The sequence below is a fragment of the Notothenia coriiceps genome, unplaced genomic scaffold (assembly GCF_000735185.1).
Source record: "Notothenia coriiceps isolate Sejong01 unplaced genomic scaffold, NC01 NC01_scaffold00024668, whole genome shotgun sequence".
Lineage (NCBI taxonomy): Eukaryota > Metazoa > Chordata > Actinopteri > Perciformes > Nototheniidae > Notothenia > Notothenia coriiceps.
This window is the reverse complement of record NW_011357369.1, coordinates 4,468,741-4,496,732: the sequence shown is the minus strand read 5'-3', so window position 1 is coordinate 4,496,732 and position 27,992 is coordinate 4,468,741. Positions and strand designations below refer to the sequence as shown.

At 41.9% G+C, this 27,992-nt stretch overlaps 1 protein-coding gene across 1 annotated transcript; it reads right to left on the bottom strand.

The window, feature by feature from the left end:
* LOC104955703 (fibroblast growth factor receptor 3-like) lies at window positions 1-27,992 on the bottom strand. The gene is made up of 5 exons (XM_010783091.1): window positions 27,565-27,992; window positions 22,783-23,002; window positions 3,651-3,911; window positions 548-612; window positions 1-12 (listed from the first exon to the last, which is right to left on the bottom strand). Exons 2-5 carry the CDS (start codon window positions 22,922-22,924, stop codon window positions 1-3), a joined length of 480 nt encoding a protein of 159 aa, XP_010781393.1. The 5' UTR covers window positions 22,925-23,002; window positions 27,565-27,992.

Sequence of the window (27,992 nt, the reverse complement as noted above, 5' to 3'; positions counted from 1 at the left end):
TCAGGTTGTATTCTGCACATTAAAAAACACATTAATGCTCAATGTTTAAGTCCTAAGAATACTGTAGCTACGGGACAAAACTACTGGAGGATGCTTTGTTCTGCTTTCAGAAATGTAGAAGGACTGTAAGTTTATTTTATTTTTACATTTCAATGGCATGTTTTCAAAAAACAGCATAGCAGTCAATAAAAAAGCCAAACTAAAATATTTATAAATCAGCCTAGATCACAATTAAAAAGGGTAAGGTATTAAAAAAACACCAGCTCGTAATGAGGTCTCATAGGTGGTTACAAATATGGAACATTAGTTTGATGATTTGGTAGAAAAAAGTTTGGTAGAAAATAATATGAAGATTTATACAGATATCAGTTAAAGTTATTTGGTTTTGTTTTGTTTTGTCAAATGTCGTTTATCATAAGCATACGAGTCCTAAAATATCTCTTTCGGCATGAAAAGTTTCAAATTAGTGCCATTCTGCTGACACTGAATGGCAATTTCACTAAAAGGATGTAGGCTATTAAAAAAAAAAGGAAATTAAGAATTCAACATTTTCATTACCTGTATCTTCTGAGTCTTCGCCATAGTCTTCATCATCACCGGATGAGAGTGAATCTTAAAATAAAAGAGAAATAGAGCCGATTTAATATTTCATTTTCAAAAAAGAAAGTTGAACAAATGTTATTTTGGATCTGTACTAAATCATCTGGACAAGTTTCTCATTCTTCAGACTAATTGAACTATGTCAGCCATCAGATAACACAAAAAGTACATCTGGAAAGCTTGTAGCCCATTGCGAGAGGAAAATAGCGAGGGGGAAAACAAAGCAGGAATTGTGTGCCTGTTAAATGCTCAGTGGAGAATAAAGAGTGTGGGTTCGCCACAAGTTAATACACACACATACGCATGAATGCATTTTAAAACTGACCTGCTCAATGAGAAACTCATGAATGAGTCTACAGTTCTCTGCAGTGTGGCGACTTGCTCAGAGATTACAAACAAAATATTTCCACAGACGCTAGAAATGAAACACACTGGTGTGTGTTCACGTGTGCAGACGCACATACAAAAACAACTCTTTCTGTCTTTGCAACACACTCTGGCGCTAACTCTTGCTAACAGTAAGCGTGTCCGATGACCTCTAATTATTCTCCAGACGCAGATACGAAACAGATTCACACATTTTCACGGCTGTGTTGTAATTATTTTTCAATCTGACCTCAAGTTTTCTGGTTCGGCTCCACGGGTCTGGTTAATGAGAGCCAGCTGCTACCTCGACAACCCCGTTAGCTTAAGCTGCTCCTGAAATGCCTGACTAGCAGCTTTTAGTTTCTATTATTTGACACCTCAATTCAACACTCCAGTCTCAGCAGTAGAAGCTAGTTAAAACTTCAAATTACAGTCTGGGTGAGCTTCATTATTGCAAAAACAAACCAAAAAGGTTTCTGGCTCACAAAATAGAGCTAATAGATGAGTGATTTATGATATTATTGAAATCTGAACACTCAGACATGCTAGCAGCTACAGGAGGCTGTTGTTTAGCGTGTTGGCATGCTAATAGTTGCTAATTAGCACTAAACACAGCCAAAGTTAGAATATTAGCTTGAAGTATATAAACTTGATTGTACAAATAAAGAGTAATGCACTAAAAATGTGAATTATAACAACTCAACTAAAGTGAACAGTTCTTAGACATCTATAACTAATTTTATTAGCACACTAGGATATTTGCTTTGGCTGAAGCTAATCTACACCCATGTGTAAGCAACATATTTAACAAAGCTATTAGGTCCCTACAAAACCTCTAACCAAAGTTACTCATTTCAATACACTACATTTTACATATAAAATACAAATAAAACATCTTTCAGTCCCTCACAATACAGCCCTCTTTCTTCCAACATGCGTACCGGGTGTGTTTGTTTTTGAGAACAATATTAGCTTGCATATCTGCACTGCCTGGAAGCCGTCCATGTGTTACATCTGATACCGTTTCTAAATATCTGACACCTTACTTAAATATTTGAGGGAAAACAAAACAGTCCATGTGTATTTTAGATGAAGCCGAGGCTCTGTGTTTGAAGTAGGGCAAGAGAACAACAGGATATTGCCAACAAAGACTACTGTTTAAAGTCTGAGCCAAGTAGGCCTACTGAATATTAAAATGATATTCACTTGCTCTGTGGTTTTTCTCCAGAAACATGCTAAGCTGGAAGCACATCAAGTTATCTCACCTCACCTCAATGAGAGATTTGTTTTTACTCTTGTTTAAAAAAAAGAAAAATCTGATTTATGAGCTGAACATATCTTGGAAAGGTTGGGGTATCTTCCTTTATAAGTCAGTGGTGTTGGGGACTGGGAGTGTGTTTGCATGTGTTGTCCTGCAGTGTTGATACTGTTTGATATGTGGGTCCAGGAAGAGAAGAAGAAGAAGCTGTCCACCTCTGATCAGTCCTGGAAAAGGCAATTTTCTCCTAAACTTGCAGCCAAACACGTGTGTGTGTGTGTGTGTTGATGGGGGGCAAACTCTCTCATTTCTTGCCACCCCATCTGTTTTCAATAATGAAATGTTTCGAGCTAATTGCTTTCTAATTAGTTGTCAATAACAGGCTCAGCTGGTGTCCATGAGTTTTACGGGAATGAAACACCGACTTTCAAGCTACTGCTCGCTCCTTTTTGACCCCCACACCCCTCTCCTACAGAAGCTCTGTTTGCATCACACACTTGTTTAAGATGTCACTCATCCTCTCACCCTATAATGAATTTCACCTTTGACTGTGCATCATGAGGGGGAATCAAAACTTGGCTTGGTGTTAGCTGGTGCAAAGCTGTGCCAGTGTGTGTGTGTGTGTGTGTGTGTGTGTGTGTGTGTGTGTGTGTGTGTGTGTGTGTGTGTGTGTGTGTGTGTGTGTGTGTGTGTGTGTGCAGCTTGGCAGACAGCTAACGGGGAGTTGAAACCGAGAAGGAGGAGAAAATAATCGAACTTTCCTCTTGAGCAAAGTTTTCACCGTCTTTCTTCGAGTCAGTATAAAAAGCTGTCATGTCTAGACAACACTGCTGTAATTGTTCCACTCTGTTTATTGACAGGAAATACTTTGATTCTTAGCTGTCTGTCAGACGGGCAGAAAAACCTGGGGCAGGTCGGTTTTCTGAGAGATCCAGGGTGCAGCCAAAGTGCCTGTTTCTATTGGAGCCCTGCTACTGACTCGAGTATCTCTGTATGTCCTTGGTGTTATGTCTTATTTAACAGGCATATTTCTGAACATGTGATTTGCAGATCTTACATCTTGTTCCTCATTGCATAGAGATAATTTCTATATCTTTAGTTAAATCTTATTTATTAGGACTTCTAGAGGCCCGTAATAAGGTTAAACGCGGCCAATCGGGTCGCTCCCATCAGTGGTTTTCAAAAGGATGGTACAGTGAAGTCAACAACTTTGTTCCTTATCTTTACATTAGACTGTTTCCATGCCACAAAGGGACAATCGTTTATGTAGAAACTCTCGGGATTGGCATTTAGACATCACAGGATGACATTTTTGGCAGAATCTGGCTCAAATAAATGACAAAAGTATCTTGATTGTCTTAAGAATAAAGCAAGTATTGTTTCTGATAAACCATTAAATTATCTCATGAGCAAATATTCCATTCACCTGTCACCCTGACGGTGTAGTTGCTGAGCAGCGTGTTGCTTTGTGCGAGCCGACACGAATAAACGCCTGAGTCCTCGTACGACACGTTGATGATGTGCAACCTCTGGCCCAGCCGCGTCCGGTTGCCAGGAACCAGCCCGGCGCCGTCTTTGAACCAGACGACGGGCTCGGAGTGGTCCTCCAGGTCACATGGTATCTCCAGGTTTTCCCCCATGCCCAGGACATAGTCCTCCAGGAACGCTGACTCACTGGACCCAGAGTCTGCAAACATGAAGAAGACACAGTGGGGTCAGACAGATGCTTTGTATTCCACACAACAATATTCTTCATATATGATTGTATGTATTTTTAAGTCTTAAGATTGTTTTATTAATTCTTGTGATTTGTTTTAAAATGTAACCTGAGAAACTTTATGTGATAAAAGCTTACATTTTTGGAAATGTGTGGACTTGTTGAAATTAAACATTATAGGCTAAATAAGGAATCAAACAATCAAAACACTTTTCTCAGCACAGGTATCTTTGTAGAAATCTAGTAAATAAGGGATTAGGATTTTGAATGAACAGCGTTATCTAGAGGCAACATTATTCACATGTTTTTTCAGTATAAGAAAAAGACCCCCGTTCGTTCTGAAACAATGAGGCAGTCAAGCAGAAATAACCGCCGACCCGCTGGAGTACTATCAGCTAATCTTCCTCTGGAAGTCAGAAAATTGCAGCTTTTTATTCCAGCACGAAGATGGAGACAGATCTGGGCTGTGTGGAAATGAACGCCCCCCCCCCTCCCTCCCTCCCTTCTCCTCTCCAACCTTTGCTGTCACACACCAGCTCATTTACTCCACCAGCTCCATGTGCCAGCTTGGTTTGAGCCGGGGAAAAATCAACATGTTTACTGGCTTCGCTAAGGATGCCGGTCTCCGCTGAGGACGGGGGAGACATGGAGGGCACGTCTGGGTAAATAAACAGTGGTTCCCCTTGTGTCTCCTCATGTAAGAGGTGTCTTCTCATCCAGAAGTCCATTATACAGATAGAAAAGTAACTACTCTAGTCGCTCAGGCAACCATTCATGCAAAACGCCACAAACACAAGGACACTCATACGCACACAGAGGCATGCATACCTCCACATATGCTAGCATGTAGCACAGACACCCGCTGTGAAGGCTTTCAATGAGCTGCTCGGGCAACAGAGTACACAACACACTCGCCCATGGGAAAGAGAGTGGATGAGGTGTGGTAAGAGCTTGATTTATGACGGCAAATACACCCACTGTTGACCAGCGGCCTTGCTCACAAGCAGCGAACGTGAACGCAGCGCTCTCACAGACAGCCTCGAACTGAGGTTAGGTGGGGTTGAAAGGCAAGGTTAGAATCAGACGATACAATCTTCTCGAGGAATACATAGTCGGAGATTTAAATAATAAATGGGATCTTTCAGATTCTGATGCGGACTTTACAGGCGGACTTTACAGGCGGACAGACGTGACGTTTATGTGGGAGAACAAGCAGGTATCGCTCCTTTGAAACATGTCTGTATATCATCAGTCGTCCAAAATCAAACTACAGAGAAGTTGTTCTTTGTACTGCGGGTCTTAAATAAAACAAACTGAATAGAGAGTTGTGAATAGTTTTCTCTCTTTTATTGCACCCATTAAAATCCAGGAGATGTCAAGTCCATAATGTGCTTAACGTGGCTGTGCAGTTCTCTGCGTGGCCTCTGGCTTTGACAACAATATTTACAACTCCTCTTTTTGAGAGCAGAAAGGCCCATTCACGGGAAGAAAAACACAGAGGCGACGGTGCACAGAGCATAAATTCTATCTGAGCATGAATGGCTCGCTACCTTTCGTGTATGACCTCTGTGAAAGAAAAGGAGAAAATGGGGCTAAGAATGTCTGCAGGATCTTAAACATGGGAAATCGAGCTTTATGGGGTAGATATAATAATCTCCAGAGACTCATAGCTCACTTCGGCTTTATGGAGCACGAGCATTCGAGCACAACCTCCTCTGGCAGTGACGAAAAACTATTTATTTGTATTACGCACTGCTTAAAGGGCTAGTTCACCCAAATTAAAAGAACATATTTTCTCACTCACGTCTAATTGTGTCGAACCATTCAGATAGTGTCCGTTTTTTATTTGGAACTATCCTCTATATCTATTCAAAGCATACTGTGGTCTCTTTGGAGAAAAATGTGGGTTATAAAAAACATTTTATTTAATAAGGGTTTGTTCATAGCAAGGCTAGGCAATGATGTGGCTTTGATCCTGGGAAAATAGATAGGGGGAACGTTTGTTCACCGCTTGTGTGTTTACTCTGCCAGAGGCGAAACAAATGCAATTTTCCTAAAGAACACAACAAAACAAAGATATATTTCTCATGCATTAAAAACTCAATTTCTCAGGTAAACGAGCAAAGAGCAAAGCGCCCTTTTTCAGTCACCAGCAATGACTAAATATCTGCCTTTGCTTCGGATCCTGCACTTTGAAATGCAGATTTAAATGTGGGTGAAAAAGCTGCTTTGAATAAAAGTGGTTCTGGTTTGAAAGACTTCCCCTTGGTGCCACAGCACGACCTTTCAGGACAGATCTACCAGCCGCTGAGCTTTAGTGGAGACTGATGCTGCCTCGCTCTACCTTTCCTAAGTGAACGTCCTGTAATGTACGGTCACAGGTTTGATCACAGTGACAGGAGACAGCTCTTTGAAATGTAGTCATGCAAGTGTGTCACTGGGAAATATGCAAATAGATGGATTCCTAGTTAGTAAGTGAGCACTTTAAATTCCTGAAAAGAAAATCCTGTCGCTGTGTGTCCAGCTGTGGAATACTCAGTTGTTGAGCAGCTTTAAGGTGGGAACACGAGGAAGTGAATGAATGTTCAGTCACTTGGTCACCTTCCTCACATGTGAGGAAGGAAGTGCTTGAAATCAAAATGGGCCGATTTTTCTTTTGTGATTCTGTGAATCTGACATTGAAGCTTAATGAACCGGAGTCCTGGAAAGTCAAAAAAGGTCCATGTTTTGATGAAAGTGTTTCAGAAATCCTTGAAATAACTCTAGGTTTCCCCTGCAGTAAATTATAAAAATTGTTTTCCATTCTATAGTGCTTAGATAACAACCTGCTAAACAAAGTTTGATGAGTTATTGGGAATATTTACGTGCCTTGCCTTGCCTTACATTAAAAGTTCATTATTACTTTAAAAGTTTTACTAGCAAGCAGGTTTACCTTGGTACTGACTGCCAAGTGGTAAGCGCCTTGGCTATACAGTGTTTTTTCAAAAAAGATGGTACCAAGTAGAAAACGACAAACATTCATGGTCCTAACTTTTGTTTGTTTCGAAGCCAAAATTGTACACTTATTCCATGGAAACACACTGATAAAAACATTTTGACATCACAGGAAAAAGTTTAAAGGCAGACTCCCAAATAAATCAACTATTCAGAAGTCAGAGAAGAATATGAATCTGCATGATGTCTGATATTACTTGAAAACATGCCCAATAATGGCCTCACATGATAAAAAATAATCATTACATTTGGTTTGATTAAAAACACGAATTCAAAGGTTTTGCCCTTTCAAATCCTTGTGTTTATATTCTTTGTAAACTACTTGATGACATGTTGTATCAAATTCATGAATAAATCCAACCTAAAGTCATTCTGAAAAAGCACAACAATGAAAGCTCAGCTGCAGCCTTTTGGTGCAGTCCGGCCAGATATCAACACCGAGACATTCCCGCTGGTTTATCCGGTGTGGCATGTGTGAGCTATCAGCTGCCTGGTGTGTGTGTGTGTGTGTGTGTGTGTGTGTGTGTGTGTGTGTGTGTGTGTGTGTGTGTGTGTGTGTGTGTGTGTGTGTGTGTGTTTTTGATGGGGGTGGGAGCACTCTCACCGGAACCATGGGCCAGCTGGAAGCAATGTGTGATATGTGCTCTTTGAGTGTGTATGTAACTGTGATATGTACATGTGTGTGTATGTAAGTATCTGCGATCGCAAAAGAGAAAAAGTGTGTGTGTTTAAGGGTGTGTGTAAGGGTGTGTGTAGTACAGGCTAGGCGGTCACTCCATAAATCAAGAGGCCCCTGCCCTCCTGGCCCTTCTTACCCTCTCGGCTCAATATCATAACAAATAGCCCTTCAGAATAATATAAAGTCTCTCTTTGAGATACTGCGGAGCGCCGTACGTTAGTGCGCCGCATACAGACTCCATCTTTTCTGTCCGTCTGAAGAGGTTTATTTATCCTCTACAAACTTCTCCAGGGGCCGGCGGGCAGGCTGCGGCCCTGGGGATGAAAAGACCTCTTTATGTGGGGAAGCCTTTCCACTCTTGCCTCTCTATCTCACACACACACACACACACACACACACACGGGATCCTGAGGAACAGGAAGCAGCGTAGACCAGACTGAGGAGCTGTCGCCATGGCTGCTGTCATATCAGGACACAGGAGGGAACACGGATGACGTTCGGCTCAATCGATGCACTTAAATCCACTTTATCCAAGAAAAGTACATGTTATAGTGCCGACAAAAAGGGGTTTACTACCACATGAGCTGACCATGTGTGGCTGCAGTGATACCAATGACTACATCCCAGATTGTATCTGACTTTTGGAAAAGGGAATGCGATACATGTGCTTTTTTCAGGAAGGTTTTCTTTGAGAGTGAACTGATTTCGTTTAACACATGGGCAAGCAAAGCAATAATAAGATCCTGGTTAAGATCCTTAAAAAGGACATTTTTATGATTTTAAAACAAACAAAAAGTAAGAAAACAAGTCAAATTTTGCCGATTGTCAGTCAGTTGAACATTTTTACTTTTTCTTCTAGAGAAAATATGCAACTGCAAACTTTCCCAACGTGAACCGTCACTGCATTTTCAGCTTTTTTTTAAAAACATATCTCTTGACTCTGACATTAGAGTGCTTGAGGTTGCAGCAGGTGAAAATGGAAAATTCCACATTAAAGTAGACAACTGTGACTTTTAGAGTAGATCCATGAAATGCTTAAGATAGTTTGGTGTCTGGGTGTGTGCAAGTTGTTTTCAATGAGTCAGCCTCCTTAAAATAAGAGTGAGAAGACTATTTTCCGAAATGTCATATCTGTCAGTAAACAACTAAATTGAGGCATCACTGTGCTGAATACATTTTCTGATCGGAGGAAATCAATTTAGAGTTTCATCTCTGCGCCTAACAAGCAGGTCCTCAATATAACCGAATATCAAAAAGAAATAAACATTTTGCCAATTTGGAATCCTTTGATCATACCGACTCTCCATGCTGATGTACGTTGCTGTTTCAGGAGAATGACGTCTTCCTGTTCTTCCAGGCTGCTTTGCATGAAGAAATGTACATGCAGGTTCAAACAGGCCGGCAAGAAGGATCATAAACAGTCAAATAAATTACAAGACTCTTTCTGTAGGGGAGCTTAACAGGTACTTTTATTGAGTAGAAAAGCAGCATACCTTTTTCAAGCTATATCTCGGCTGAAACCACTTCTGAAAGTGATGGATTCCAGATGGGCCAAGGGGACATTTATCTTTATCAAGCCCCCTATTTTTCCTCCTCCTAACTACACTGAACTAATAATACAACACGGCCCATGTTTCCAACATCTGCAGAGCGAGCTGTTCTCAAACCAGTGGCAAACATTTTAGTGACAAATGGCCTTTTTTATTGCAGGTAATTAGTTGTTTGCGTCTACTTCTCCAGACTGCATGGACTCTCTTTTCTTTAGGAAAAAAGAGGAATAATCCTTTCCACATTTTTTGTCATCACTTGGTGAGCATGTGTGTGACGTAAGGAGGTGTTCAGTGTTTCTGCACACAAATTGGTAAAAATGAATGCATGAAAATGTCCCTAAAAACATTGGTTTGAGCCTGATTTTCGTGAAACTTGGTTGGACAGGAGAAGTTTGGACCAAAGAATAACCCATCATTTTTTTTGTAGATCTGAATAACAGGGTGGATACATACAGGAAGTTTGACTTTTATTCAAACTGCATACTTTTTGCGCAGCAATCCAATCGTGTTGGCATTATCCGAAATTCACAGAAATATATATAAATGCATTGTTTGAATACCTCAATGGATAAAGATACAAACATGTTTTTGCTAATGAAATAACCAATATTGGAAGAAGGACTTGGGTGCATCTGAGGAGAATGTAAATGCAGCTTTGGCGTTAGGTCCGCAATCTCCAAGTGCCCTTCTAGTTACCAAAAGAAAGGATGGCTAAAGCTTATAAAGATAAAAATCCAATTTGTAATAAAAAGAGTTTATCTTTTAAAGACATTTCCTGAGCAGCAGCTTCAGCCGGCGATGTCCTCCACAGCAGCCCGTCTGCTCGCTGCGGACCGCCAACAGATTCTTTACTTCTGCTTCCTATGCTGAAAAACTGGACTGGCTGCCAACCATTTGGCACACTCAACACACCCTCAGACAAGCCAGCATCACATGACCTTCAAACAGGATCTGTGGAACCCCCCCGCTCCTCACCACCAGCCCCCCCCACCTCCATAAAGAGCACATTTCTCTTCCTCCATTTCACAGCTATGCCTATTGTAAATCCTGCTCTTCCTGGAAAAGCTCCATCTTCTTCTTTACCCCCTCTTCTTGTTTGCAATGTGCAGTGAAACACCCCTAATCTCTGTTTAATATGGTTTGGCCGGATGTAAATACCTTTGGACAATGCCCTTAATCTGGGCCAGCCTGACAACCTCACACCGTTGCTGAGAAGCCTGCCAGGAGAAGATGGAGAGAAAAGAGGGATGGCTTCGGCGGAGATCAAGGAGAAAAAGAGGAGGGTAGAGGGAGGGTTTCCCCAGCTTGTTGCCTCTATTCTTCGCCGAGTTGAGCCGCACTTTATCACAAGAGCTCCTAAAATCAAGTTAAAGATAGACGTAGCCTCTAAACATCCCGCCCCGGCCTGTGCCAGCCCCCCCTCCGCTCGGCTGCCCTAACGAGCATCGGAAGCTACTGTACATCCAGAGAGCGTCTTGGCAGCACCCAATCGTCTTTGCTCCTTTTCATACCCTCATCATCACCCCCACCTGCCCTCCATCCATGCAGCCTCAGCACAGGGCCTGGGTTTGGTCCATGGTAATTGTCATTCAAAAGACGAACTGGCCTAGTTTCAATTCAACAGACAAGTGTAAGAAGCTCGCCTCACAAAAGCCAGGAGGTCTGTGAAGTGTGTGTGGAGCCACCATACAACATAATCACACTTCCTTTAACAACACAGAGGAACCAATCCGATTACAAGGCGGCTTTTTGGATCTCAGAATGTGGACGTAAGAGCTTCTTTTTTTAGGCAGCAACTTGTTTTTATACTTTATTTTTCCTTTAACAAAAGAGAGGAGAGGAGACATTCTACGAGTCAGCTGTGCGGTGTATTGATTTAAGGTCAGTCTGGGAAAACCACATGACTTCACACAGACTTTGGAGGGAAAACTGATGCTAGATCAGCACTTCTGCATCCTGAGAGGCTTACTGAATCAGGGAAGAGATTAGAAAAAGACAAACATCTAAAAAAATCGGGGCGAAAATTAAAGTGTACTGAAAGTTGATAATAAACTACAAAACTTGAGAACAAAAGCAGTCTATAGAAAACATCAAGAATCTTACAAACTGTGCCTTTTTCATTAAGTACCATCCTACTCGTCAATTGGCAACATTTCCTGCAATGTCGTAAGGAGTAAGTTGTAGAAATATTGAGACTTTTGTTTTATCACGGAATATACTGTCTTCAGTTGTCGCACTAATCCTTTTAAGGAGACACGCAGAATTTCAACTGCAAATGATTTAAGTTAATGACAGAGAACAGAGTGTTCCTTAAAGTTCAAAGTCTGAATGCCTCTTATCCAAAACCCATAAGACAAGAAACAGCTCATGGAAACCGTCTCTAAACAGACAGACACAGCACGAGGAGATGCCTGATTGAAATGTTAAACTTTGACCTCCGCTGACCCCTGACCGGACCTCTGGGGAGTTTACCCCACATCCACACATACACAAACACACTCTCTCACACACACAACTTTTGATACTCCCCAGCTGGGATGACCTGCCCCCCACAAATGTCTGGTGGTGGGTGGGATGGGGATAGTGTGTGTGTGAGAGCTTACAAAGACATCAGTGTCATGGAGTGTGATCAATGTAAATGAACACTTGTTTTTTGGACACACACACACACACACACACACACACACACACACACACACACACACACACATACACACGTAACAGCACGACAAAACACACACACACACACACACACACACACACACACACACACACACACACACACACACACACACACACACACACACACACACACAGAGACTATAGCCTGGATTGTTCTGCTTTGAGGTGTCGCCTCGGCAAGTCTGCGATCCTACACAGCATTCACTCTATAAGAAAACTCTGACTTTGTGCTTTGGCATTTAAGCATTATTTTAGACTCGCAGCATGAATTTGTAAAACAGTTTGATGCGAATAGGGTCTGAAGGTGGAGGCGGGATCAGTGAGACATAAAGGCGTTTACTGCTCGGTTTATGAAGCTGTTTATTGGAGTGGTGGGACTGCGTGGGTCCGTCTCTACGTGAAACCTGCTGTTGGTCTCAGCCGCCATGTGCTTCTGATCACAAACCTTTCCTGAGCTACTTCCTGTCTCGTACCGGATTGCTGCTTAACCACCAACCATCAAGCTTCTTATCTTTTTTTAAATGAACTATCAATCTTACTGATGAGGAATGTGTTAAAACAAAAAATGACTTGTTATTGGCATCTTGATTCTCCCCGGGTCTTCATTTGAATATGGTGTAACTGTTCAACGCAGGACCGGTGTGTTAAGAGTGCGTGTGTGCTTATGAGAGCAGGACGATAGCAGGAAAGCCTCTAATCCCATCATCCCTCCCTTCAGGACCTGCCTTCACTTTCAGCACAAACAGGCCACAGAGAGGAGCCTCTGTTTGGGAGAAAGAACAACTGGAGCACAGTTGTCCTGAGACATCTTTACCAGACATCTATACTAACACAGCCTGAACTATGTGCAACAGTCCTCTGGAACCAGGGCTAATATGAACTAACTGAAATGTTATATAGCCAAAAAAAACATCTGCTCCACTATTTGTGTTTGATTCCACTCTCAACTGGGAACAACATCAAAGTATTGCAATGCTAATGTTACTTAAGAGAGTGTTAGCATTTCTAACGTGTTAGCTTTTCCCTGCAGGTACCAAGACAGCATGATGTATCTATGTGGCCACAGTTGTAACAATGTCTGTGTTTTACAATGGCCGACAGTCCTGTTTAATACTCACTATTGGTTCCTTTGGAGGGTAATGCAACATTATGAGCAATTTTGAGACACTAAAGTAAAGTGTTTTAAAAAAAGATTAGGGTGTATCTTATGGTTATTTTGACTATAAATGGATCTCTTCATATTGGATATTTTTTAAAGGTTCATTTTATGACATTTTTGCCTTTAAAAAAAGGAAAATATACACTTTAAGACAGAAAACAAAGGGAAATGTTAAACGCAACAAGGGTACCTAGCTGGAATTACACCTGGGTCTATGTGGCTATTTAAAAAATAATAATAAAGGAACACTGGACACTGCAACATCATTTCAGGTCACGTCTTAATTGTAAGTTCTCCTTGTCAGCAATCAAAGTTGTTTAAGGCAAAAGAGGATATAATGAGCCGTTAAGAAGTCTGCAACCAAATGATGCTTAAAAAGATCAGACACTGCTTCCCCGGATAAAGCAAAAAATATAACCCAAGCTGTTGCAGAGTTAAAAATAATCTGATGTTTTCCGATTCTGACTTTGTGGTGACACGCAGCAGATAAATGCCGAGGGGAAAGTTGTCACATGAGGAAAAAATGCACTCAATTACCAGATGCACCACACTCCAAAATACCCTTTCATGGGAATTTTGAAACAATTTCTGTGCTGGGTTAGCCAAAAAAAGCCAAAAGTTGACAGTCACAGCTCTGCTTTTAACGCAGCACAGCACCAAAGTCTCTCCTTCTCTCCTTTCCAGCGAGAAAAGCCTTCCATTACGCTCTGTAGACGGACAGGGTTTATTATTTTAGCTCTTCTGGCAAAATAAAATAAGGGGAGTGAAGGGGTGAGACGTGGGAGGCATGGAAGCCGAGTTGGGTTTCAATATTAGATGTGTCAGCTGCCCTGGATGTGGGGGTGCTTTAAACATGTGAGGGTAAGAGTGGAGAGGGTAAGAGTGGAGACCCTGAGCCTTTTTGAGCGGTGGAAGAGGTGAGCAAAGATTAGCCAGCTGAGAGAGAGAAGAAGAAGAAGAAGAAGAAGAAGAAGAAGAAGAAGAAGAAGAAGAAGAAGAAGAAGAAGAAGAAGAAGAAGATGGGGCAGAGGAGGAGAGGGCTATCTATAATTATTATTCTTACATTGGCAATACTGTACAGACACAAAGAGGAGATGGACGATGAAGGCACAAAGTTAGCAGATGTGTGAGTGTGACCAGGAAGGAGGGAGAGAAATAAAGGGAAGAGGAAGGAAAGAAAGAAAGAGGAAGACAGAGGGATGAAGAAGATGAAAGAAACACACACATACTAACTGTGACAAGCAAAGAAGGTGAGCACACACACTCACTCCCCCTCTCTCCCCAAAACACACACACACGATGTTGAACACTGTCTGTTGGCTCTCTGTTTCCATTCACAGAAATGTAAATGGGGTGCAGCAGAGCAGACAGGACAGCTCTGCTTCTGCTTAGCGGTCAGAGAGAGGGAGACAGTGTGGGAGGCGTGGATTCGTTTATAATAAATATATCGTGTTTACTTTACTATAAAAACACAAAAGAAAACACACATTGGGACATGAAACTGGGTCACAGATTTTGAATTGAATAGTGAATGTATGGGGGAATAGTGTAAATGTGGTTGAGGATTTAAGATGGTAAAAGAGAAACAAAGAACGGGTGAGGATAGTAAGATATGACAGGTATGTATATGCATGAGGGTGGGAGGGAATCTGTAATATAAATAGCAGCCGAAAGCCTTCATACAAAGAATGGAACTCAAAGTGCTTCACAATAAGTAGGTTTGCAGGCACAAAATCGCATTGGTGGGTGAGAGTGTTGCTTCAAGGACACATAAGATACAATAGGATCCATGAAGTCTAGTATGCTAGTTTGAAAGCTTATCAAATACCTCTATATTTAATACTATTCTTATTTCATTTGCCTTTTTTATCTGTCTTTGTTGCTAACTGCACAGGTGTTTAATGATATAAGAAAACAAAGAAACATTTTGACATGAAAAGAGGCAGCTAACAGCTGAAGTGGGTTCAACCTAATCAAGTCAATGTGGTCTTATTTAAATAAATGGTGTTTTTCATGCTGTGCTAATCTTCTCATCCAAAGGAGGAACAACAAAACTGAAAGAGGAAAATAACAGATGAGCAAATAATGTAAAGAAACACCAGAAACATCGGGTGACATCAAATAGAAGCTCTAAGAAATGAAGCAGGGGACTGTGTGTGTGTGTGTGTGTGTGTGTGTGTGTGTGTGTGTGTGTGTGTGTGTGTGTGTGTGTGTGTGTGTGTGTGTGCACGTGTTGGACTGCTTACAGCTCGGCACACAACCTGCCATCTGTTTGCGTCTGCCAGCAACCAAACACACTATTCCAATGGAGTTGGCACAAAGACACGCACACACACATTTATACACGCATGAGAACAGTGTATATTGGCTCATTTTGCAATTGCCATCCATCACGACAATTCAATCAAAATTATGCAATTAAAGTAATGTTGGCCATAAATCCAGGTGTCAGCGAGAGAGATAGAGAAAGAGATAGAGACGGTTGAAAGGAGGGACATGGCTTTCAGTAAAACACCATCAAACTATCACTTCACAGCAAAAATATAGGATCTCAGATTTAACTGCAGCTCCAGCTGAATTACCCACACCCCCTCCCTGCGCAGCCTCCAAAACCCGTCCCTCTGATACGACACAACGAGCCTCTTTGTTCCTCTCCATGTTTGCCTTATCTGTTAAGTATCCCAACAATTTCCTTAAGGGGAGATTTGTAATTAAAAAACCAACCATATGTCATCGCCGCTGTCAGCCCACGGACTAGGAACTATCACGAACTGCAGCCAGAGGTAGAGCAGAGGACATGTACAGGTGTGTGTGTGTGTGTGTGTGTGTGTGTGTGTGTGTGTGTGTGTGTGTGTGTGTGTGTGTGTGTGTGTGTGTGTGTGTGTGTGTGAGTGCTGCAAAGACATCATTACACTGAAAGGGAAAGTGCAGGCAAACTTCAAAGTGCTCAAAAACGATTGGATAATAAAAAAAAACGCAAAATAAATGAGAAAACGATCACATAACTGATAATATTTAAAGCTTTAAATGTGTTTGCATACATTTTGAAAAATGCAAAGGTGAAAAAGAGACAAGGACTACATTTATTTATTTAAATCTCAGTGCAGGAAAGGTGTTTCAGGTAGGAAATGAGCAGAACGCACAGACACAGGTCCGTGTTTTCATCCATAATTCATGGAGTGGCATGCAGAGAGGGTTTCAAAGGGCATTAATGAGGTGTATTAATACATACATAGCTGTGGCCTGCAGACAAGATCCGTACGAAGGCCCCTCGCTGACACTGACCTACTGATCTACAGCTGTCTGATCATTCTTTCCATACACAGAGGAGGAGGATTTCACACAATGACTACAGACGAAGGGCGAACAGTGACAGCGAATATATCTATATCAGTTTGCGTTTTATAGCCAATCAATAGAGAAATCCATGAATAACCGAGTGGTATTTTCAATCCTAGTCGCTTGATTGTGGCACCAGGACCTGTTTTTTTAAATCTTTAAATGTGATAGTAATCAATATCTTGTTACTTACGACACATTACATGAGAACTTGTTTATGGAAGGGGTTAATAGTGTGAGAAACAAAGTTATTATAACCTGATTCTGCATTTCCCCGAGGCCCTTTGGAGCGTTTTACAATGTTATTGGTAACTGATTGTTTTACTACTTTGGTTGACTTTAAGGTGCCACATTAATATCCTTATTTGTGTGACGTTATATCTTGAATTTGAACCCCTAATAAAGCTCAAATGGACAAACGGACCGCCATTCTCACCACTTTGATGTTTTTTGTTTGAATGCAGCCTAATCAACACATTTAAATCAGGTTGTAGATGTAAGTGTAAATTAACCAGATTTAAAATCTAACCAGATATTCAATGCCAGCTTTCAGTACTTTAGGTTTTAATCTTCCGTCCTACAGACATGTTGGATTTGAGTCAGTATCAATATAATTGAGCCTTGGTCCTTCAATATGAGGCACATTTTGTTTCAGGATTTGGTCAAATTCAAGTCGATCTGATATGAAAAACTTTAATAACATTTGGTCGGAAACAGGTTTTTTTCAACTTGTGCCCAACTGTGTGTTATCCTTGTAAAAATACTGCGTCTAGACAGCAGTCCTCTGCAAGTGCTTGATGAAGATCTCCATAATACATAATGTGCTTTGAGATGATGCAACAAAAAGTAAAAAACGAATTTACAGTCAAAGAACTTAAAAGGTCATGGTGTAAATGTTAGACCTTCTAAAGGTTAATATACAGATTTATTTTTATAGTTAGTTTTTTGCTGTTAATCCTGATTGACTTACAGGAGTTGAGGAGAAGCATCCCACTAGGATCCCTTGTTTAATAGTTGTGTTTAGTGTCTAATCCCCATCCAACAAAGTGTATTTAGTGTCTACTGGATTAAGTGCCTGATGGACTGAGGATAGAACAACCATTGTTCATTGAATGTTCATTCTCCAAAGCTTATTTGGCCTGCATGCTTCCCACGCTTGCCAAAAGATGTCTTGATAATGTTGCCAGGGAAATGAACATTCATGCAGAGACTCGGAAAGCCAAAGTGTTGCAGCCGAGGAAGAGAAACCGCTCGGAGTAACTTTACACTTAAGTTGTGATGAACGGTCCAATTTTCAAGAGACTCGCGTACAGCCCACACAGGGAGCACCGCTCATTTACATAATAGGATGATTAAAGGGTAGTGATGTTGCCCCACAGAAAATGATACCGCCATCTTACTCGAGAAAATAACCTTTTTTATAATGGAGAGGCACAGCTTTAGAATCTATTCAGGAGTAAAAACACAATGAACTCCAGGAGAACAAAGACAAATTGGGTATTTGCAACCAATATTACCGTTAATTACCTGATTTGCAAATATATAAATAAGAACTAGAAAGACCTCCAGTGACCTACACTTGCTTGCCATACCTCACTTAAAGAAAAAGAAAGACAGGATTATTGTCAACTCTGCTAACAACCAGGTGATTCCTGCTTACTGGACATTAAAACTTGTATATCTTCTGATTTTTAAAAGGAATAACACCTCAGGTATTAAAGTAAGTGACAGCACTATCCCTTTGTTTGTTGCAGATCTGATTTCATAAAACACACCTGGTTAAATATGTTATATCTCAGTATTCATCTGGCAATAAAGCAGTCATATTAATCAGATTTGGCCGTTCAACGAATAGGATTAGGTCATTTTAGTGTTGTTGAGGAATGTAGAGTTGGAACAGACAGGTATTCAGCATAGTTCTTATCTATAACAAGATTTAATGGAGATATGTGAAGTAATAAGTCCTTAGCTTGGGACTAGGCTTAGCATGTAAATGTAGCTTAGCTTGGATGTGCAAAGGCATTGTAATCTATAGGCATTGCATGCATTAGATTCAGACACATTCTAGATGAATATAGCCTTCCTTTGCTTCCCTTTTAAACAATGTTCACCTTAAGATGAATCTTAAGTGCTTCCATTGGTGGGAACGAGACCATTTTCTGTAAACAGACATACTGTAGGGAAGGAGTGTATTTTTCACACTGAAAATCCTTCCTTGTGAGATAAAGGCTGAATAACGGCTTTATGTAAATGATGTGTGAGTATCTTTTAACTGGAAATACTAGCTGAACACACTACTGGACTACAGAACATGCCACATTCGTGCATACACACGCTATGCCTTCAGGAAAACACTGCCACAATCAAAGACAGGGCACAGGAGAGGTTTTTTAAGACAAGTGTGTGTGTGTGTGTGTGTGTGTGTGTGTGTGTGTGTGTGTGTGTGTGTGTGTGTGTGTGTGTGTGTGTGTGTGTGTGTGTGTGTGTGTGTGTGTGTGTGTGTGTGTGTGTGTGTGAAAGACAGAGAGAGAAGAGATGAGAATGGTAGAAAAGACAAATGAATTTTGACAGAAAAAAGAATCAAGGAGAAAGAAAAAATGACAGAGAAGAAAGGGTACTGTGTGTGTGCGTGAGTGTGTGTGTGTGAATTGTAGAGCCTGAGCATAAATCTGTGGATGGCTTGGTTTTAACGAGTCTCCTAATGACCCAAACAACCCCTGCTGACATTTACAGTCCTTGCCAGAGGGGGGGGCGGGGGGTGAGTGACCTCACACACACCCACACACACATTTTCTGTCATAAGAATGACACATATTTGCTTTCTTCTTTTTTGGTTAAAGGCTATAATGACCACCACACACCCACGCTGTCTCTTTCTTTCTCACACACATATACACACGTACGCACACATGTACACAGACTCCTTTAATTTTTACATTCTCTCTTTTCATCTTCTTCTTTTACTGCCTCCCTTTCATAATCCGCCTCTGCCCATACAGACATAACATTCACTTAACTGCAGACTCCACGTAAGCCTGCCCTGTCTTACACACACAAAAATGAACACACACACACACACACACACACACACACACACACACACACACACACACACACACACACACACAGAATGTGTTGAATTTATATGTCTGCTGTTTCACAGAAAACTTCAGAGCAGAGGAGCCACATATTTCATCTGAGCTGAGGGGCACCGGCAGGGAGTGTGTGGTCAGTAAATACAGAGGGGAGAATAACTAACAGACACACACACATACACTCACACACAACCTCTGTTCTTTGTCATCAGTTTCTCAAATGGGTCAACTTAGCCTCTCAAAACTTTTTATTTTCCTTTCAAAGTTTGGAAATGCCACCAAAAGAAATAAACAACGCTGCGCCTTTACACAACATTATGTGGGACTTAATGGAAACACAGAATATCATCTTGTACACATGCACACTCACACAAGAACTCAAACAAATACAGAACAGGGGGTGACTTATTTAAGAGAATGTCTCCAAAACATGCCTACGATTGGCCGGTCATCAAATACTTAGATGACAGTTCAATAAACCAATCAAAAAGTTTTGTAATAGTAATAAGGCTTTCCAAATGGCAGCACACGTACTTTAAATGTGTATTTACACTAGTGCTGTAAACGTTCAAGGGCACCTGCTAATGTCTGACCCTGAGACTGACACACACAAACAGAAAACACAGACCTCAGTGACAACTTTGCCCAGCGCTGTGGCTGCCGAGGGGAAATTGTGCCATCTGCCAGTAAACGACATCATTTTATCACCACTGCTCGTCCATCTGTGGACGTGGGGAACTGCCCTGGAGGCCGTGGGGCCGCGGGGAGATGGGGGAGACGAGGGAGGCAGAGACAAGCCGGAGATGCCCACCAGGCACAGAAACTGCTGTATGTGGGCTTTACAGCCATCTTTATATCCTGACTATAAAGACAAAGCTACTGAACGATATACAAAGATAATGTGAATGCTAAAGCTTTTTGTTGTCAGAGTCAGACGATGAGATGACATATCAAGGGTTTCCAAGAAATGAATCTTATACAATTATTCCTTCTTGCCAAACTTGATGAGGAACATTTAGTTAAAGGTGTAAAATTAGATTTGCATTAGCTTTAATCTAATTCCTTTTAGATTAATTCTTCCCATTCTGTTTATTATGTATCCGTGGTCATACGGGAATCTCTATCACATCAAAGATGGACGACAAAATTAGGTTTCAAGCATCAGAGATCTAAAATACACCAGGAGACGTCTCTTATTGAAACATGGCCGTGCATCATGCATATTATCACCTGACCTCATCCTCTTCACATCAATGAATCATCACACCTTCACATGATAAACATTAGCAACTTGAAACAATATATATTTCAGAGCAGCATGCCCAGGCTGTATTGGCCGTGTCTGCATGCAGTGCAGGTAGACAGAAGATCACAGCCTAAACACCCGCCACCCCGAGGGGCTTAAAAAAAAAACACTGTGCTTTTTGGATGATGCTGAGCATGATTTGCTGCGAAGGCTCTCAGCAGGGAAGGCAATCAGGCAGAGAGAATCACAACACGTCTATTGTAGCGTTTTGGTTTTATATGAGGGAGGACAGGGGGGCACACAGAGGAGGAATTCACACACAGGTACAGAGCTGTCAGATCAGCCTAAAGCAGAGCTGAGAGTACATCTTTCTGGGCATAGCCAAGTCAAAACTGAAGACAAAATGCAACCCTTTCAAGACTATGTGATATTTAAACATTCCTTCCAAAGCTGGGTTAATTATGCTTCTTTTTTTCTCGCAAAGCCAATACCAAATCCTTACAATGCAGAAGCCGACAAGTGATTACAAGTCTTTTTTTTCTTGTTCTAGGTGTTTTCTAGGTTGAACTTGAGATATTTTTGCATGCAAGTCTCAGACTCTTCAGGTAGTTAAAGGTGGGGTAGGTAAATTTGAGAAACCGGCTCGAGATACACTTTTTGTTATATTCCATGGAATGCTCTTAACATCCCGATAGCAATGAATATCTGAAGTGCTTTGACAAAAAATCCATAAAAAAATGTCATCTGTGGAAGCCGTAGCGCTGTAAAAAGCACGACCAATCATTTTAGCCGGCCCGGCTAATATAACTGGATGGCCTACCTGCCTGTCAGCCTTCCATCTGTGCACAAACTTATCTCGTGCCCTCATTGGTCATGTGCGCGTTCGTGTGTGTTGGAGGAGGGGCTCTGTAAGGAAGTGGCATATTTGTTCCGGTTGTGTATTTTCAAATTCTAGCGCACTCGAGCTGGTTTCTCCAAAATCACCTACCCCACCTTTAAGTCAAATTAAGTCTAGCGTAACAGCAATTAGGTCAAAGTCAAATCCAAAGTCCCCAAATCTGCGTCTCAAGTCTTATTTATAGCCCTGATAGTAGTACTTGCTCATTCACACACACTTGCAAAAGACAGTTGAGTCTATCCATAAAGTGCCCGGCTCCTCGGGTTTCTTAATGCATTGTTAAGTGTGTCAAAGACTTAAAAAGAAAAAGGAACGAAGGGGATAGGGAAACACTTTGCTAATGCCTTAAAAAAAAGAAAAGAAAGGAGAAGATTACAAAGCTGTGTTAGTTTTTATGAACAATATGCGGAGATTAAAGCAAATACAGTCAAAGTTTGCTTTCGACTGATTTCTCCGGCTCGAGAACAAAGAGGGAAAATCGCACTAAGCTCAGCGAACCAAAAACAGTCCAATTAAATCCTCGTCGTAAGAAAAGAAGAGAAGAAGAAAGAAGACTGCGCTACATTCGTAAAAACAATAAATGTGCCTTTTGAAATGTCCCTATTTGAAGTGATGAACACATTTATGTTATCCCCCGTCTACGACTAAGTGCAAAGCGGACTTGAGAGGGGAATTCTTCTGAGCTGCGTTTTTTGTTGTTGTGCCACAAGAAAAGTGCCACTTTAAGTTTTATTTTCTTACTCGTGTGAGAGAAATGACGCTTGTTCTTTCTGAATAAAAGTTTAAAACACAACGATATTCAGCTCCCAGTGGTGTAAAACTGAGCAAAGCAGCAATCCTCACATTGCAGGGGCTTAAAACCGTCAATATTTGGCATTTCTGCTCGACAAATGATTAATCAACTAACTGATTTCAACACTGACAACAACCATGTTCTCAATGACAAGTGGTCAAATTCTTCAGATTTGTTGAACTCTTATAAAAGAAAGCCGGTGAACAGCTATGGCTTCAACACTTATTTGCTTCCTGAATGTACAGGCCAAAGCCGAATGTTGTGCCATTTTGTCCAGAAAGTTTGCTCAAATTGCTTCAAATAAAAGCAAGTGTTTTCTGGTGACGGTGTACTAATCATTGGATATCCCTAAAGACAATAACAGGTGTTTTTTCAGCAGTGGTGAGAAACTGATCTTGTGTCATACCTGTGGGCTGAGCGGTGGGCAGCCGGGCCGGAGCGACGCACAGAGGCAGGAGGCAGGAAATCCAGAGTGAGCACCACAGAGCCGTCATTCCTCTAGAGGACGAGGTGAGACGCAGAGCAGCGAGGCCCGACTCAGACAACATCCTCCAATCGCATGCTGTCCAGCAGAAGGGCAGCCTCCAACGCCGCAAGAAATGATCCAACGACTCCCCGTCACTGACCTGGAAAACAACAACATACATCATGATATTCTGGCTCGGATTTGTCCAAGGTTGTACTTGCAAATCAACTCTGAAAAATGTAATTGTAAATTGAACACAGTACAAAGAAGCGCCTTGGGGTCTACCCTGCACACACGCTACCCTATTCTGACCTGACATTCCTCACAGATTTCAGGGATTACAGTGGAAATCCCTCTTCGCAGATTTTCTCGGAGACTTTCTCGGAGCACCTGATCGTTAAAATGCTTGGATTGGATCTCTGATATTGGAAAAGCTTGAGAAACCGTTTGTACTGTGCACTCAGCCGGGGAACACAAGTTCATTAAAAAAATCCATTAGCTTCGCTGCAACAGGATGAGCTGAAGAGTGAGAAAGCTCACTTTATAACAGCCTGTCATTCCTTCTACATTACTATTCTCTGCTTGAGATACTTTTCTGCATGGTTTAGCAACCGATTGACATGGATTTCACTGATCTTCCTGCAGGATGAGGAATGCCGAAGTCTACAGTATCAGTTGCCCAACGTGCCCGGCGGCTGGCTGGCAGCAGGAGGGAGCGTGACGGCTAAGGAGAGCGACGGAGTGCTCTGCTCTGTTTGCTTAAGCAGGGAGAAGCTGGAATGCACTGAGGATCGAGGAGAAAGCCCGAAGCGAGGTGCCCAGAAAGGCAACACACACACACACACACACACACACACACACACACACACACACACACACACACACACACACACACACACACACACACACACACACACACACACACACACACACACACACACACACACACACACACACACACACACACACACACACACTTTCTGTCCAGCTTCAGAATAGCCTTGGCTGTGAGGCGTCCACCCCGATGAAAACAGACGCACAGGTTTGGCAAACACACGCGCAAACATTTCAGAGTGGGGCTTTGCTTCGGCACACAGAGGTGTATTGTACACACACACACACAGTCCACAGAAAGGTTGTGTTGTCTTAAGTCTTAACAGTACTGTTTTTCTTTCTCTCAGAGGACCTGTGACCCACTCCTTGCTCAGCACAAACTGAGGCCTGGCTCTGTTTGCACATTATCGCTCTCCAAACACCGACTGGGGGAACTTCACAAGACACATGTGAATTCATAAAGAGTGTAATCTAAACACTGCACCTATCAAGCTTCAGCATACTACAGCCTTTCATGTTCTTCACTGCGCTCCTCTTCTCCTCTCGCTCCCATCCTCAGCCTCTTACAACAGCAGACGCCTACACGCTGCTGCGGTTTGTTTATACAGCACGATAAGGCCTTCGCTCTCCGGGCGTGGAGGTAGCTGATTGCAGGCCTCACCGATTTGAAACTTTTGTTTTCTCTGGCAAGCACAGACCTACACACACATAACAAAAAAATCTCAGTTTTTTTTTTACAGACACTTCACTTCGAGAGCTGACAAAGTCTCTGGAGTTGTTTTATGTCAAGGCACAGATGTGTTTAGACAAGCATCGTGACAGACTCTCAAGCCATGTGAGAAGAAACTGGAAAAACAATACGGGCTGTTAGATTGACTAATTCGGTGACAGGTAATAGTGGAGACTACCTTGTGAACAAAGTGAATCAGAAGCAGCAGCCTAGCGTTGCAACATGATTGATAGCGTGAAACTGGAACAAATTAAACCCAGTGTAAGCCCAGTAGGTAATAAATGCTCTTTCTTGACAAAACGGCAACCTTATATGCTTTAGTATTTGAAATATTGGGTGATGAAATTCAACTGAGAACATTTTCAAACAAAGTGGACATGCCAAAGATCAGGAATTACGTTTTAACAGACTCTGCAGCCACTTTGATTTCACTTAACAACCTCAGAAAGCAGAGAAGGAGAAGAGGAGGCGGTATGGATCCCAAAGACCCAGCGAGGAGTTCAAAGCATGTAAAGTGTTTTCATGCTAATATTTTCTTAAAGCATGAAAGGGAAACACTACCACGGCTATACATAATAAATGAACATTAATCATGCAGTCCTATCCTCACATTGTGATAGCTCCGAGGCAGAAAAATGCTTTAACCGGGGTTCAAATCCCTGTCATCCCTCTCCCCTGTGTGAGGATCAATGCCAGGCGGTCACATGCTAGTCACACCTCTCCAGAGTGTCAGTAATCTTTAATAATTAAGCCGGAGAATCAACAGCCGGGGCAGGATCGACTTTGTCATTTTGGGAAAAGGGGGATTAGAGGTTTTTGGGAGAGCACAAGTGCAAACAGCAGCCGGTCGGAGGGCACATGAGAGATAGACAGATGCACAAGTGGGTAGTCTTTCATATCAGTGCCTCCTTATTCTTCTTCTACTCCTGTATTAAAAGTTATCCTACTTATATGCTTGTCACCTTGTCTCCCTCTCTTTGCCTTTATCACACACCACCACCCTTTTTCAAAACACACCCTCAGGTGAGAGGAGATATTGATCAGCACTCAGACAGACAGAGCTCTGCATTTTAAAGCTGTCGGAGATACAGAGAGACTCCAGGTGTAAAGCTCACCTCGGGCTGTCACTCAGACGGGCAGCGTAAAACAGATAGTAATGTAGCCTGACACTGCACATGTAAACGACTACACCCGTCCCAACATTTGTCCTCTGGATGAAACAGAGGATACAGGACACTTTAGTACTTCAGAGTATTTATTAAAATAGGATAATTTGGACACTTAGTGCTTAAGAAAACTCTCTTTGAGACTACATTGTGCACATTCCAGCAGACACCATGGGGAACTTAAAAGTTATAACATATAATGAAGTTTATATATATGGTTTTATCTGCCTCAGACACTTTATAAGACCTTGAAGGGTTATTACACTGAAGCTATATGGAGAGAAGGGAAAACCATTAACAGCTCCACTGTGAACTTATCTTCAATGTTACAGGCGCAGCGTGAATACATACATAAGTTACAACTTTTAAAAAAAGGTATACAATACTTATAATTAGGCCCAATAAAGTGCATTATTTAGTATCAGAGACATATTCCTACAGGTATATAATAAGATTAATCTGCTAAGGTTACTGCTGAAACACTTTTTATTGGAATATTACAGTGAATTAGTGTTTGAGAATGAAAAAGATTAGCCGGTCTGATTAAATTAGACAAGTTGGTTCTTTTCAAATGCATTTCTTACCTCTTTATAAAAGAGGTACCCAAAACTCCACGCAGAGGGATGGTCCCAGGCCAATTTGAGTAATGAAAAGAGGCAATCATAGTTTCATTTGGAGCCCAAATGTGTCTGCGGCTGCCTCTGATTGAAAACGCTGCAAACGGGCAGGCATTACTCGGGTCAATAGATACAATTAATTTGCAGCATTAGCCAAACCATTATGATCTGCACTCTTGTTGTTTATGGCTCCCGATATTTAATAGGCTCAAGCAATGCAAGTACCAAATCTCATTTCAGACCCCCCCTCCCCAATGCTATAATCCTGTCATTTTCACCGTTTGAGGGTTTGACATGATGGGAGTCAAAGCTGAGCAGAGTGGCCAAAATCACCATCTGAATCCCATTGAAGCGCATGTGTTTGAAGAGGGGATGACTGATCTGCTGCTGAAGGAGAGAACCGCACAGTTCGTTCATTCAAAGGGAGGTGGAGGAAAAAAAAGGTGCTGCTTTCTGGAGAAACTTCAGAGATGATCAGAGGCATTAGGAAGAGCGGCTCTGTGAAAGAGGCTGATGAGTAATTCATATTTCTGCTGCTAACCAGAGAACACGTCACTGTTGCAGCGAGGAGAAAAGGCGTGTTCGTCCTAATGAGCAAAGGATGGCGATGAAAGTCAATATTTGACTTTTTGACAGTGAAATTATACAGTGGGTTTGATTGACGAAACATTGAAACCAAGCTTTTAGGTTGCGCATCTAATGGATATCCTCAAATCATTGTGGAAAGATAACTCGTGCGTAATTTCACAATTGATGTGCTTTTACACGTTTCCCCTTAGTTTTAGTTTCTAGAACTGAAAAGAGGAGCGTCAAAATAACACATTTCAATAAAAAATCTTCAAGCAATTTGATTTTAATTTTAAATGAGCAGAAGGGCTCCAACAATTGCCAGTTACAGAGTCTTTATCAGCCCTGCATCGTGCGTAATTGCACTATCCTGTGCCACACACAGAGCAGCCTGCATTAATAAGACTATACACAGAAACCTGTGCGCGCCTTCTCCAAACCAAGGTAGGCTAATATAAATACGCACAGAAAACTCCGTCTGCATACAAGGACCGTGACGCACCGATTGCGCACAGACCGGGACCAGGCAAGTTGTTCAAGCGGCAGCACCTGTGCTATGGTTCGGACCGTGGGGCTGTTCCTAAAGCTCCATGCTGGCTCACACGCACTGTACACACTCCTTTCTACCACACGGCCGCTTAACGCTGAGAGACTGGATGGCTCAACCTGTCTGACTCACACATCTACAAGGAAGTGGAAATATATATTTCATTCCGTAGAGAAGCTGCAAGTGTTGTTCACGAATAATAATAGCCTAATATTAATACAACTAATAATAGGCTAATAACAATAATAATAAAACACTTACCCAAATGATGACGTTTTGTATCCAAAATCTCCGTCTTTCAGATGTCACCAAGCATTCAGAAGAAGAAAACCAGGCTTTATTCTCCAGTAAACTTTATACAAATCCACAAAACTACTTTAAAATCCGTTAGTCCCCGAGCTTTGGGGAGAAGTTTGGCGACAGTGGAGGGAGAAAAAAGTCAGAAATCTCTCTCACGACTTGACAGCGAGAGTCCTCGGCTCGGGCACCGATGCAGAGAAAACCAACTTCTCCACTAAATCCTGTTCTACCCTGCGCGCTGCTGTCCAAAGTGTCCAAACCTCCAGAGCGCGTTCATCCTGCGGTGCGCCGGGAAGTGTGTATGTGTGTGTGTGTCGGACGCAGTGATAACGGACCCTCGCTCAGATCCAGCGCGGATGCCAGTCGGTGCGTTTCGTTGCCTCGGATCA

Coding starts and splice junctions, on each gene's coding strand:
- LOC104955703 (XM_010783091.1), bottom strand. CDS start 22,924: ATGTTGTCTGAGTCGGGCCTCGCTGCTCTGCGTCTCACCTCGTCCTCT. Junction 3,912..22,782: donor GCCCACCGCTCAGCCCACAG/GTATGACACAAG, acceptor TCATGTTTGCAG/ACTCTGGGTCCAGTGAGTCA. Junction 613..3,650: donor CTACACCGTCAGGGTGACAG/GTGAATGGAATA, acceptor TTTTATTTTAAG/ATTCACTCTCATCCGGTGAT.